The following is a 14,347-nucleotide window of genomic DNA, read 5'->3' on the forward strand; positions in this document are numbered from 1 at the left end:
AAGCCTCAAAAGTGTCCACGTCCTCAAAAAGAATGGAACCAATTTAAGAAGCCAGCCCCTTGGCCACGTCCCTCCCCCCTTCGCTCCCTCCCCTGCGCCCCCGCAGTCTCCTCCCAGCTGTGGCTGCCCGGGCCCCCAGCCCCAGCCTTCCCATTGGTGGAAGCGCTTCTGGAGGCGCCCTCGGGCCAGGGAAACTTCGGCCGTATAAATAGGGCAGATCCGGGCTTTATTATTTTAGCACCAAGAATGGAACCAATTTAAGAAGCCAGCCCCTTGGCCACGTCCCTCCCCCCTTCGCTCCCTCCCCTGCGCCCCCGCAGTCTCCTCCCAGCTGTGGCTGCCCGGGCCCCCAGCCCCAGCCTTCCCATTGGTGGAAGCGCTTCTGGAGGCGCCCTCGGGCCAGGGAAACTTCGGCCGTATAAATAGGGCAGATCCGGGCTTTATTATTTTAGCACCAAGGCGGCAGGAGGTTTCGGCTAAGTTGGAGGTACAGGCCACGACTGCATGCCTGCGCCCGCCAGGTGATACCTCCGCCGGTGACCCAGGGCTCTGCGACACAAGGAGTCTGCATGTCTAAGTGGTAGACATGCTCAGCTTTGTGGATACGCGGACTTTGTTGCTGCTCGCAGTAACGTCGTGCCTAGCAACATGCCAATGTAAGTGCCTTCAGCTTGTTTGGGGCAGCGGGGAGAGAGAGTCTGGACGGTTGGGCAAGAAGGAAAAGGAAAGCCTCCACTGAGTTCGAGGTGCAGCTTGCAGGGAAGGCTCTCTGGCCTGTGAATAAGAAACATGTAACGTGTCTGAGAAATGAAACCATAAAAGCCCCGACTTGCCAGAAGTTAGGGAACTTTCCTCTGCACTCCGGAGGGAGACTGTTAACTTGGTCTGTTAGCGAAGCTCCAAGGGAACAGGTCTTTTCCCTCTGATGGGATAGAACAACTGAGGCGATGAAGGTCCTAACAGGCCCCATAACTGCACTGACGCCCACCGTGTGGAACTTGAGACCTGCTTTGGAAACCCCCCTGATTTTGTAATAGAAAACTAACGCCCTGAGGGCTTTTCTCTTCTGGGTGTTTTAAGACTTGTCTGGATGATGATGATGATGATGATGATGATGATGATGATAATGATGATGCGCCCTCTGCAGGGAGGACCATGAAAGTGCAGGGGACCAGGCCTTAAGCTAATGGAAGACTGAGGTTTACACAGAGAGGTTGTCTGCCTTTCTGATTAAAGCCACTCCCAGTAGCTAGTCAGTGTATTCTGGGGAGGAAAATGGATGCTACTTGGAATGGACACATGATGAAAAGTAATATTAGCTTCTCAATTCATTACCTGGTCGTGGAAATGGTAACATTATTTAACCAAAATCTTCTCTGCCTTTTGTTGAGCCTGAGAGTTCAACATGTTTCCAAGGACAAGCAGATATTCTGGACACAACAGGTTAGGAAAGAGCAACACTGATCTGAGACCAGAGACTGGTTTTTTCCTCATGGCGTTGCCACTGATTTACCATGTGACCTTGGGCAAATCAAACTGAGCCTTTCCTAAAATGCAGGAGAGAGATGAGATGGTCCCCAGGGCCACTTCCCAGCTGTAGGTTTTATGACCAGACTTCCACATCAAGATAGCGTGAAGAAAATCAGGCCATTTTTGTCTTGAAAATGGCTGCCTAATTACCAGACAAAGATAGTGACTTGATGGAGTTTGAGCGGTGTCTGGCCACACCCAACACTCCAAAAAGTTTGCTCCGCCCACATGCCACAGTGTCTACAATTGCATCATTACCATTGCAGTTTTTGTGTGTTTCTTCCTTCATCCACTTTTAGTATGCGTACTGTGGATACTAAGGAGTAACGGCATTGAACAAATTCACATTACCAAGTTCTTTCTTTATGAGATCAGAGGTTGGGAGGAAAGAACTGGCTCCTGGAGAAAAGATGAAAACAGACCTAAGGAAGTTTGAAGGCAACTAACTCACCTTCTGATCCACAGCCAATTACCATCTGGAATGAATATTACCAAATACATATTCTTTAAAATGGCTCAGTCTGAGTAACTAAGAGTCAAATATCCAAAATCGTAAGGACTTCCGTTAATCAAGTCCATGCATAATTATTCTCCCTGCTGATGGACAAAATGAAGTAAACATATCATTTTCTTAATTTAAAAGTAATTTTCATAAATTGCCCTTAAATGTCAGTGCTGAATGTGGTCCACCCTCCTGAATTGTGACTATTGCAACAGATGTTCTCACTCCAAATGACACACTTCTTGGCCACCTAATTAAAGCAATTTGGGGGGGAGATTCATCTTATTGCCAGCTTGGCCACACTTATATCCTGTGTTAACCTATAATTTTTATATCATAGGAGAGGAATTCAGTCTTAAGAACTTAAAGCAATTGTGACAAAGGAGGGGATATTACTTTAGTGTATTTTCCCCATTATTTTTCAAGATTTTTAATCCAGTTTTTCCATTTATACAGAGCAATTCCTTCTAAGTGGAAACAGTAGTGCATATTGGTAAAATAAACTTATTTAAGTGAACCAATTTAAAGCAAAATATCAGATGTCTAAATGAATCCATGTTCATGGTGACTAATTTGTCAGACTTTTTTTTGAAAAAAATAACATTAAGATTGGTACAAACTCAGTGAAGTACTAAGTTACCTTAAGGTTTTATAAAAACCAAAGTCTACCTTAGGTAACATACTTTCCTAAATTTCCCCTTTTTTATATTTATATTTAAAATTATCTAAACCATAAATTATTTCTTCATCAACCTACTGGTCTTGATACCTGTGTACTTTACCAGCTTAATTTCTAAGCATTAGAAATGTCCTTCAGACACATTAATATTTCACAGATTTATAAAATGGTAAATAATTAACTATTCAATTCAAAATAGTTCCATGTTAATATTTCATGCAAATCACCTTGCTGATCCCTGCCATACTATTGACCTGCATAATTTCCAAGTCATTAGAATATCCTTAATTTTAAAAAAAGCAATTGGTTCTTTAATCAGGTAAGTTAATTTATAGACTAATATATCTACTTGGTGATCGTTGATATTGGCCAGTGAAATAATACTAATAACTATTCCCTATTTTCCCATTTCTTCTACAGCTTTAAGAGAGGTAAGCAAAATTATTTTGATAATTTTTTATACACTTTGATTGCCTTGGCCACAGTAATGTCCTCTCTGGGGAAAGAAGGGGAGGCTACCTTGGTTTTGACCAAACTGGATTCCCAAGAAAATCCTCAAGAGTTATGTCGTCAAACCTTTCTGGCTGCCTCAGAAAGTACCCACCCCCACTTCTAAAGTGGGCGGGGCTACTGAGTAAGACCAATCTCATAAGAACACCCATAAGAAATAGAGAGTAAATAATCCAGTGGAAGTTTGGGTTTAAGCATCAGCTACCGTAGAGCAGAAGACCTCACAGCTAGAGAATCTTGTCATTCCCCTGGAATCATTTGCAAGTATTATGAACAAATACTTAGTTCATGAATTGAATTTGAGGCATAATTACAGATAAGTATATATTTTGGTTCTATACATATTTTATTTATTTATACAATTTAAAGTTGTACCTTGAAATTTAAAGGTAATATTAATGCACGGTATAACTATATCTGTATACTACATGAAAATGAGATTCATTTTAAAATACATGTATACAATTTTCCTCATAATAATCTTTCACTTTTTCTTTTCTAGGAAACTGCAAGAAAGGTAAGAGTCCAATACTTCTCTATAGTATCTGAAATGATCAGTGATAACTTTTAATTCTAATAAATTTATAGTAGACTATAGAAGAAAAAGACTTTGCCAAGACTTGCCCACATAACTATGTATTAGCTACACCATAAGATAAAGTAGCTTTGATGTTTAAGATAAAGTTTTATCTTCCAGAACCATCTCTAATTATACTTATAAAAAGTGGTGATCTACCTAGTAAAGACAAAAAGAAAGACTCATTTTTATTCTGAAGATGAAATGACTATTATATTAATTATAGGTAATAGATGAAAGTTTATTTTAAAGGGCTTTGACTATATAAATATGATGTTAATGATGTAACAAAATGGTAATTTTACCCACAGGCACCATCTTTCTAAATATAGTAGTTAGAATATTGGCCTAATGACTGGGGACTAGAATTTCCAACTTCCCAGTTTAAAAATATTACATATAATTATAATAAAAACAATCTACTCTATTGTACTCTGCTATTTTTATAGCTATTATCTAATAACATTGTAGTTAGATCAGTCTCACCAACTAATTTCTATTAAGAATGCTTTGCTTGTTCACTGGAAATTGCTTAGACATTTAGAATTGTGCTATTTGTATCTTCCTCGTAGGGCCCAAATGGAGATAGAGGACCACGTGGAGAAAGGGTATGTAATTTTTGAACTATTAAAGGGCTTTGGCCCGTAATTGAATAATTACACACTAGAAACTACAGAAGACTGACACTTTATAGGAATATTATATATCCAGGTAATTGTACCACCTTTTAAGCAGATAATGCCCTACTACAGAAGAAGCAAATGAGCATTATTATATATAATCAATATTCTTTTCAAGTTAAGATTATCCTTCAAAAAAAAGCAAAACTATTACAGACAGCCATATTCTTTGCATGGTCTTTCTTTCTTTGTTTTTGGATGACCTGTCCAACACATACGTAATGAAAAGGTATCTACCTACCACCACATAGTCCTTATCTTTTTAATACATTTGTTTGCTTTTCAATTGAGATGTCTTATGTAGCTGGGAATAATAGTGAAATATCAGTCAACCTGTCATAAATGTGCAAATTAGGCTTACATTTTATTCATAATATGCTTAGATCCCTGCTATGTTTATTTGGCATATGTGGTTTTGCATTATATGATGCTTTTGCCAATACATAAATACCTGTATCTTATATCTTTTGGAAAGTGCAGACTTAAACGTATTCTGCTCAAACGAACCATTAGAGGTAGCATTATGTCGGTAAATTACTTTAACGACATAAGGAGTGTTAATGGTAGGAAATCTGCAGGATTTTCTACCCTGTGATAAAACTGCTTTATTAATTATCGCATTAATTAATCCGTTATTCATACATAACATACCAGAACAATAGAATAAGTTCATCGCAGTCAGAAACTGACAATCAATATGCATAGCTCATCCCTGTGCACTATTACCCACATAAAGTTTATAGAATCATACATTTTAGCTATAATTTCTACCTTTATTTGAATGCCGGACCTCCATTATGGATTAATATTCAATGGCGGAAATATTTCTGCTCATGGAGAAACTACCTTGTCTTGTGTCTCCTTCATACATCAGTTACTAAACCTCCTTCTAAAATAGACTCGTGTCATAAGTCCGTTTTAATCAGAGACAAATATGGCATATTAAATTTCCACACCACTTGCACATTGAAAGGTCTGAACAACTAATTTTACCACGTGTATTCTTAGGTATCCTTTTCAAGTATAAATTCCTATGGGATCTGTCTAATCCTGACCTAATTTGCTTTTTACATACAGGGTCCACCAGGCCCACCAGGCAAAGATGGTGATGATGGTATCCCAGGCCCTCCTGGCCCACCTGGTCCTCCTGGCCCCCCTGGTCTTGGCGGGGTAAGTGTCTTATGTATTTTTAACTTTTATCTATCTTCAATTTCTTATACCTCTATGGGAAGAAGGCTCACTGTAGAATTTATTTTTAGCAGTTAAGTTTGCTAGGTGGCTATTAGTATATTTTATTTCATTTCTTTGGTTTCTTCATTCAAGATTCTTCTTTGCCCGTCTCTTTATGAGCTCTTGCCAATGACAGGACTGGTCTTTGTGTGCACTGAAGGGAGAGGCAGCCCTCACGACCATTATTTAATTTGAGAATTTAATATCTTTCATCAGTAGGGCACAAATAAGAGGTGTTGCATTATTAAAGAGTTTGATTAGGTTGAATTATAACTGAAATCCTTGCTCTTAAGCAATTTCGCAAACATTCTACTCTTTTTGTTAAAAAAATGAACCAACATTCAGGCAGTTTAGTTTTAATTTGCCTGAAACTAATTTGAGAAAAGTACATTTCCCTTTTTCATTAATATCTTCTTTTAGCTTTATGTCTTTAACAATGGTATGAGTGCCAAATGGCCTCACTGCAGGAAGGAAAACATATTTGCTTAATTGGTTAGCACTATGAATCAGAAGCCTGATTCCAATACTCAACCGTATGCCAGTAAAATAAGACCTTTCTCCCCCAAAGATCTTATTATGATTGCTTATCTATTGGGTGCATTAAAAGGCGCTTTCTTTAATAGATCTACCACTATAAGAGAGATCTTTAACAGTAAAGTTATTACTGTGAACTATTTTTTAAAAGTTTAATCTTCTAAGGGGCATTTTAATTTAATTTCCCTCTAAACTTGAAAACTCCTTATATCTTTTTTGAAACTCCAGCAAGAAAAAGATCTCTTAGTCATTTTGTATAGTTCTGGAGGAGTGAGGCAACAGGTGGACATGCAGAGTTGATCTCAGCTTAATTATCAGAGGCCTTCAGTTACTTTGAAAGTTTAGAAAATGCCCCTTCCTCAGAGGAGGGGTTGGAGGTGGGAGTGGAGAGACAGGATGAACGTAGCACAAAAGGGCTTGGAAAATAAAGCAGGGAAGCTCCCCACTTCAAACTGGATATGGATTAAATTTAAAATTTGTTACTTCCCTGACTTTTTAGGAATTTAGCTGGATATGGAATTCTAAAGTAATAATTATATCAAAAGCCTTGCTCCCTTTTAAAGAACAACAGAAATATCTTTACAAGTAGAATAAGAAAATGAACTATACGGCTGGTAATTATTATGCGTAAGTTTAATAGATACACATGTTTGTTTATGTTATCCTCCTCTAGAACTTTGCTGCCCAGTTCGATGGGAAAGGAGTTGGAGGTGGCCCTGGACCAATGGTATGCTTATCTCTTTTTACCTTAGCCAAAAAATTACTGAATAGAGAATTTCTTTTATGTTAAATTTCACATTGCCATTTATTTAGCTACCTAGATAGCATTCAATACTTAGATCAGATAAGAGCAGCAAAGGTATTCAAATATATTTGATATTCAAATATATTTTTGGTATATTCAAATATATTAAAAACTTTTTTTGGTATTCAAATATATTAAAAAAATCTAAGCCTAGTTTAAGGGAGCTCAATTTTCTCTACAAACATGCCTCTTAGAATAAATCAGATATTTATATCAAAGAAATAATCTCTAGACACGGTAATCATAACTTAGATAAATCAATTTAATTCAAAACAGTGACCACTCTGATTAAATTTTTTACATCCTTTGATATTGTTTCAAATTTTAAGCATCATTAGAGACACAGAAGTATTATGTTTTATAAACTTGTTGGAAAGGATCAGCAAGTTCTAGTCCAGACCATTCACTGCATAACTAGAGTCCTTTCCTGAGGTCATGCAGGTGGCTAATGACAAAATAGGACTAACCACCAGACAAGATGTTTGATACTGGATGGCATCATGCATCTAGTGCTTGAATAAAATACTAATTTATTCAACAAGTATTTCTCAGGCCTTCAATGAACCCCAAACTGTAATATGCAGTGGGGGTATAATAGTAAATGTGATATATTCTCACCCTCCCTCAAGGAGTAGGAAATGTAGGAAATGTTTCTTTTTATTCATTTTGATTAAAATTCTTTTTTAGTCTATTAATTACAAATTAATAGGAGAGAATGTGAGTAAAATTTAGCATTTATATCACTCAGCACAAATATTCATCAATATATGCTATAATTTGAGTGACATTTAGAAAAGTTTCCTATATGATTATGACAATGATGATCTATCTTTAACAAGTGAACCTTTTAACAAGCATTAGTGAGAGCTATTAAGAAAAAGAAACCTATATGAGCATGCAATAGTGTATATTATGTATAAAATAGAGGGAAAATATGTTGAAGTTAAGACATTAAGTTGATTAAACACTACAGTTTAATGCACACATAAAATTTAGGGGTTTTAATTAATTGTTTCCAAACAAAGGTATTTATCTGCCCAAAGCTAACAAGGTCCTTGAAAAATAAATTTCACCTGAATAATGTATTCAGTACTCTATCTTCAAAAGAAGATGTTTGGCTGGAGTTAATGGTCCACAATAAACTAATACACTATAAGGGCAAGATAATATTTTTTGTAAATTAAAACTCTCACTTGAAAGTTATGTGCCTTTAATTGATGATTTGCAATTTCCTGACTTTTCCTGGTAATTTAAAACATTCATGTAGGAAATTAAGAATTAGAGATTTCCTTCTGTCTTTGTTTACATTGGATATTTGAAATTAGCCATTTCAACTAATGCTGGACATTAGTTGAAATGGCTAATTTCAAGTAAGCAATACCTATATTTTAAGAAGAAGCTAAAGGGGAAAAAAACAAAGCACTAATAAAAAAAAAAGACTACATAAACCCAGAAAATTAATATGGATTTCAGATTCCCCTGACTTTGGAACACCTCTCTGGGGGGCATAGAGCAGAGTGTTTTACTTTTAAATATCAATAAAATATTATTTAAACCTGCACATCTTTACACATTCACAGTCATATGTAATCAACAGATATGTGTTTCACAAATAGGAAATATAGGCAGCAATAAAGCATTAAAATAATTTTCCATGTTCAAAAATCAATAACTATAAAACCCTAGAGGGTTCTTCCTTGAATTAATGAATACTCATTGTCTGTCTCACAGCCTCCACAAAATAAACTCCTTTTTATGTAAATGAACTTGTGGCAAATACACGGAAAAATGAATAAATATAATTAAAAATTCATGCTGTCAAAGGAAATTATTTTTTAATGTATACCTAAAAAGATATTTGGATTGAAAAGTGACAGTTTCTTTGAATGTCGAGGCAATTTCCAAGACCAAATAAATAATTCTTATAATTAAGATGATGTGCCTTTTCATAAAATTCATATCATTTCACTCTTGGCATTAACACAGTGGGGCAGGCTTGACAGCAGAGTCCCTGTGTGTCATGAACAAATTACTGGAGACTTGTCTGTGTGATATTTTCAGCAGTAGAGGAATGGCCCCTACAGAAGAGCTTGCACGAGCATTGATTACTGCAAAGGGGAATCAAGAATGGATATTTGCCTTGCAAACTAGTAACACTCTGTTTTACTCTACTTATGTGCTACAGAATAAAGAACAAAGGGGAGAGCCATTGGCTTCCATTCAGGCCATACTTTCAATAATAATATTATACAATAGACCCTTCCAGTCCCAAGTTTCAATAACATTTTACTTTTCCTTTACCCCTCATTACATCCAATTTTGTTTGACATTTTCATCAGTCACCGACAGCCCTTAAAGGAGCTATAAGGTTATAACAAACCTCCCTCTAATCATTAAGAAGGATTCTTTTATCCTTTTCAATTTATGCCCCTGGGGCAATAAAAATATCCATTTCTTAGCTAAGGATGACATGGGAGATGACGTATGATCAAGGGAATCCAAATGGAAATGCTTTGTCAGCTGCATAGAAGGTAGTCACATATTCTGAACTATGCAAGACTGATCACTTCATTGCATTTGAACAATCTCACTATGTCCGCTGTGCACAATTTTAAGGATGGACGCTGTGGCCTTCCCATCTAATTTGAGTTCTACTGATTTTGGTTAATTAATAAAAAAGGAAAGGCAAAGGCAGAGTAATAGTGGAGGAGACTTGGGTCCTTAAATGCTTCTTTGGCGAAGGGCAAAAACTATGAAATAAAACCAGGACCATTCTGTTCAGCTGTTCATTAATAAATGTCTATGGTGATGGCTCTAACCCTAACCAAGGCCATGACCACTGTCAGTGCTAACTCTGTCCGTCCTGTTTCCAGGGTCTGATGGGACCCAGAGGCCCTCCTGGCGCAGCTGGAGCCCCTGTAAGTACAAAAAGCCTGTGGAAAAAGAAAAAAAAAACCTTTATGTAAAAAGCTCTTATGTAAAACGATAAAATTGAATAAAGCTTGAAGTATGGCGTACTGTTTTCTCCTAGGGCCCTCAAGGTTTCCAAGGACCTGCTGGTGAGCCTGGTGAACCTGGTCAAACTGTAAGTACATTCATCCCCTTTGTGATAAATACTTTCTAAAAAGAAATGTATTAATATCTCCTAACACAATGATGGGTCTCCCATTCTCTAGGGTCCTGCGGGTTCTCGTGGTCCAGCTGGCCCTCCTGGCAAGGCTGGTGAGGACGTAAGTATTTACTCCTAAGCATTTCCAAGTGCCATTTAAATCCTCCTGCCTCAAGGAGAGTTTCTAGCTTCAAACGAAGTATTCTGCCAAGAGCCAAATATGCCCGATGTAACCGACCCCATATGGAAAATAGTATGTTAGTGAAATATTAATTAATTGGATTGTATTTAAGAAAATATAATTCTTAATTGAATATATATTTGGATCCGCATTTTTATGGGATGCCATTTTTCCCTATTGTGAAAACCAAGACCCCCCACTTTCATCTGAGAGTTTACTAAGGAAATGTTAACCCTCTCATGCTTCATTACGTGTTTTAGGGTCACCCTGGGAAACCTGGCCGACCTGGCGAGAGAGGAGTTGTTGGGCCACAGGTAAGACTTTTGACAACAGTATACAGTCCAAACATCAGAGGCATCTCGCATATAAGATTGCTGCTAAAACTAACTTCAGTCTAAATAACAACCTGGAGGTCTGCATACTTATAACACTTATTGAAGGCATCTGACAAATAAGAATGTGGACAGTTTTTATTAATGCAAATAATGTAATATCGATTACAGCAAACACACTATGAACAGCTAAACACAGTATTTTCTACAAACACCACAGTATTAGTTACTCAAATAGAGCAAGTTGATTTACTATTCTGTGCTTAAATGTATATATTAGTCTTTGATTCCAAGCTCAAATTTTGATAAGAAAAAAATCTTTCGGAGGGAAGGAATAATTACCTTTTCATTTGGAACAAAAACTTCATGTGTCTTCTTGTGTGTGTGTTTTTAAGGGTGCTCGTGGTTTCCCTGGGACTCCTGGACTTCCTGGCTTCAAGGGCATTAGGGTGAGCACATTATTTTCCCCGTGAGAGAAAAATGTTGATTATTTTTAGGAAAAACCTCAACTATATTTAAAATTCTGGGTGACACATATTTGCATCCAAAGTCCTGGAGTTTGCCAGAGTGAAGAGAGTCAAAGAGTGAAGGATCGCTGGGAAGTAGTTTCTTTCCATCTGTTCATAGTTGCCAAGGAGCAGGGATCTCTACAGAGAAAATTGCATAAAATGCTTAAGAGGTATTTACAGCATCTAAAGATAGGAAGATGATTAAAGATGGAAGGGACTAAAGAGAGCAGCTAGTCCTATATCCTTCTGTTTCCCCTTCAGGGAGATTTCATAGGGAAAAGAAGGGCTTTACCAGGTGCCGGAGCCCCGGGACTGCATTCTACCGAAGCGGTCACAGGAGTTAGCCAGGAGATAGTAACGGCAGAGAAAGAAGATGTTTGATTTGACCGAGCGCTGCCATGGAACAGCATTTTAATAATAAGGATTTGCCTTTCAGGGACACAATGGTCTGGATGGATTGAAGGGACAACCCGGTGCTCCAGGTATTAAGGTAAAATACTAAATCAGAAACGTTCTTTTTAAAACAACTGATTATAATTTCCCATCACCACCAGAAAGTGTATTTTGACCAAAAGCTACCCATAGACTAAAGAGTATCTTATTCTCTCTTCCATACTTCAAATCCCTCAATGGTGGGAACCATAGGATTCTGTGACAAAAGGCCAATCCCTAATAATATTTATTTCATTCAATATGAGTTATACAGTTGAGATTCAATGTCAATAATTTTTTCCTTCATCTCCTTTCTTCCTATAATTTCAGTTGATCTCTGCAGCCAAAATAAAAGTAAATAAACATAGAGTCAGGTATTAGGACACTATATGTTACTTTAAACTGTAAATTCTCCCTTGCTTTGCACTAATTAGATAGATACATTCATGTCACAATACACTTTTCAGCCTCTTTGCTGTGATTTATCTATTCACACTCAAAAAATTTTTAATTAGGTAATTAAAGTCTCAGAAGTGTGTTATCTCTTGGCTAGGCTCTTCTCTGACAGCATTTTCAACTATAAAATGTTCTCTCTTCTATTAAGGAGATAATGTGATATTAAAGTGAATACCAACGTAATTACAAATTAATGAGTAACGAATACTAGCGGGACCAGAAATGAACATGAATATGGAGAATCTGTCCTAACTTTCCAGCTGCCACACAAATGGATAAGGTCAAACTCGTTCTCTCCAGAGCCTCATATAATAGCTCAGACTACTGATCAAAGAATCATGAAATGGTAAAGCTTGCAAGAAGCTCTGGGAACTTCCTCTTTTTGCATATGAGGGAAACTGAGGCTTAAAGAGAATGAGTGACTTGTCCAAAGTCACATTTAGTGGTTAGAAGCACACAGGCTAGAATTCCTGACTCCCATGGTAGTGCCTGTTCCCAAAGAATACATGTCATATAGAATCCTACAAATGAAGGCTCCTTAACTGATCTCTCAAATCCTGTTTCTTCTATCTCTAAGTCAGATTATCTTGAAGGAAAGTTCTTTTTACCTGTGCCATGTGTCAAATTAAACCACCACTACCCTCACCAGCATGTTTTTTACTCAAGCATATAGATTGGAAATAAATGACAGCTCCAAAAATTATTATGAAGTTCAAATTTTCATGTATACTTTACAAAAATAAAACTATTGAGTGTTAAAATAAAGAAGGTAAATACGGTAATATTAAAAGCAAATTTATCTTCTGTTCTTTCTTTTTATGTTATCATTTCTAATATATAAGCCTAGTCTAAATGATAGCCAAAATAAAAGGGGGGAATTGGAGTGAGGGTAACACTCAACCACATCTCCCTAGTGCTGTGATAGTTGGTATTATCCAAATAAAAACCCATGTTTTAGAACATTTTTAAATGTATGTGTTTGTCATAATTAACAGTCTATATGTGTAAGAAATGTTACAAAATATATGAATGGTTCAAATGGAAATAACAGGGCAAAAATTACCCAATCAGAAAAAAGTGTGTGTGTGTGTGTGTGTGTGACTAACAAAACCTCAATTGTTTTTCATGTAGGGTGAACCTGGTGCCCCTGGTGAAAATGGAACTCCTGGTCAAACAGTAAGTAATAATTACTTTATTATAAACCTAAATGTGTACACTCCTGCAAGCTGGAACTTCTTTAATGTTTTTGCTAATTAATATTTCCTTCAGCATTATATTCTTTGATATTTTTCTAATAGCCTTCTTGCATACTTAATTGAAATCTATTACCTTTTAGTTGGAATTCAAATAAGACCTATTTACTTCTAGTGGATTCTTGCGCATGTTAGAAAATGGACAAAGTAAATGATGCCTGTGACTTTTTTAAAGTTGGCATCTGGATTTCACTGAAACAATTTCTGCTTTTAGGGAGCCCGTGGGCTGCCTGGTGAGCGAGGACGAGTTGGTGCCCCTGGCCCAGCTGTGAGTGCTTCCGTTTATTTTTTTCAGCCTTTTTGAAGATCTTCTAATAACTGCTATTTAACTTTCCACTTGACTTTTCCTCTTTATGTTCTCCATAGGGTGCCCGTGGAAGTGATGGAAGTGTGGGTCCCGTGGGTCCTGCTGTAAGTTTTGACACTGAAGAGTGTGTGATGGGAGCTATCTCTTTTATTAATTGCTTACAAAATAACACCATTTTAGATATCAATGGGGTTTTTGAAGGTTCTAATTATACATACTATCCCTGGGGCTGTTGAATGATATATTAAGTAAAATCTACTCTACCTTGGATACCCTGAATGTCTTCCCTTTGCTAAGCTACTAATGGCAACAGACCAGCTGTCAGTTTCTTCTCTGCCAATATTAAATAAGATCAAGCCCCTCTCAGCCTTTCAATATTCTGTTGTTGCTGTGTTGCTAATTTACTAGGAGGAAATTTCTTACCACGTTCTACTTTGATTTCAGGGTCCCCTTGGGTCTGCTGGCCCTCCAGGCTTCCCAGGTGCTCCTGGCCCCAAGGTAAAAACATGGTGACAACTGTCATTATATTGATAAACTTCTATAGGGATGAGAAAGATAGAGACTGCGTTTGCAGATAGATAATTTCAGAACAGGTACCTTAATGGACACAGAATGTCCAGTTTTCTCTCTCCAACTTTGAAATACATCACCTCTCTGCACTCGAGCACTATGAGCATAGATAGAGAAGGCGACATAGGCATGATCCTGTGGGGCTTCTCTG

At 37.1% G+C, this 14,347-nt stretch overlaps 1 protein-coding gene across 1 annotated transcript in view; it reads left to right on the top strand.

Annotated features, from left to right (window-relative positions):
- The first annotated feature begins 320 nt into the window (after positions 1–320).
- The window catches only part of COL1A2 (collagen type I alpha 2), a 36,443-nt gene continuing 22,416 nt past the window's right edge, over positions 321–14,347 (top strand). The window contains exons 1-16 of the mRNA XM_015558334.1: positions 321–656; positions 3,132–3,142; positions 3,724–3,738; positions 4,371–4,406; positions 5,556–5,648; positions 6,916–6,969; positions 9,921–9,965; positions 10,079–10,132; positions 10,224–10,277; positions 10,598–10,651; positions 11,065–11,118; positions 11,615–11,668; positions 13,198–13,242; positions 13,534–13,587; positions 13,686–13,730; positions 14,071–14,124. Coding sequence (XP_015413820.1) covers positions 587–656; positions 3,132–3,142; positions 3,724–3,738; positions 4,371–4,406; positions 5,556–5,648; positions 6,916–6,969; positions 9,921–9,965; positions 10,079–10,132; positions 10,224–10,277; positions 10,598–10,651; positions 11,065–11,118; positions 11,615–11,668; positions 13,198–13,242; positions 13,534–13,587; positions 13,686–13,730; positions 14,071–14,124 — 792 coding nt within the window. The 5' untranslated portion in view covers positions 321–586. The remainder of the gene's footprint in view (positions 657–3,131; positions 3,143–3,723; positions 3,739–4,370; positions 4,407–5,555; positions 5,649–6,915; positions 6,970–9,920; positions 9,966–10,078; positions 10,133–10,223; positions 10,278–10,597; positions 10,652–11,064; positions 11,119–11,614; positions 11,669–13,197; positions 13,243–13,533; positions 13,588–13,685; positions 13,731–14,070; positions 14,125–14,347) is intronic.

Source organism: Myotis davidii, unplaced genomic scaffold, assembly GCF_000327345.1.
Source record: "Myotis davidii unplaced genomic scaffold, ASM32734v1 scaffold187, whole genome shotgun sequence".
In the NCBI taxonomy this organism is placed as follows: Eukaryota; Metazoa; Chordata; class Mammalia; order Chiroptera; family Vespertilionidae; genus Myotis; species Myotis davidii.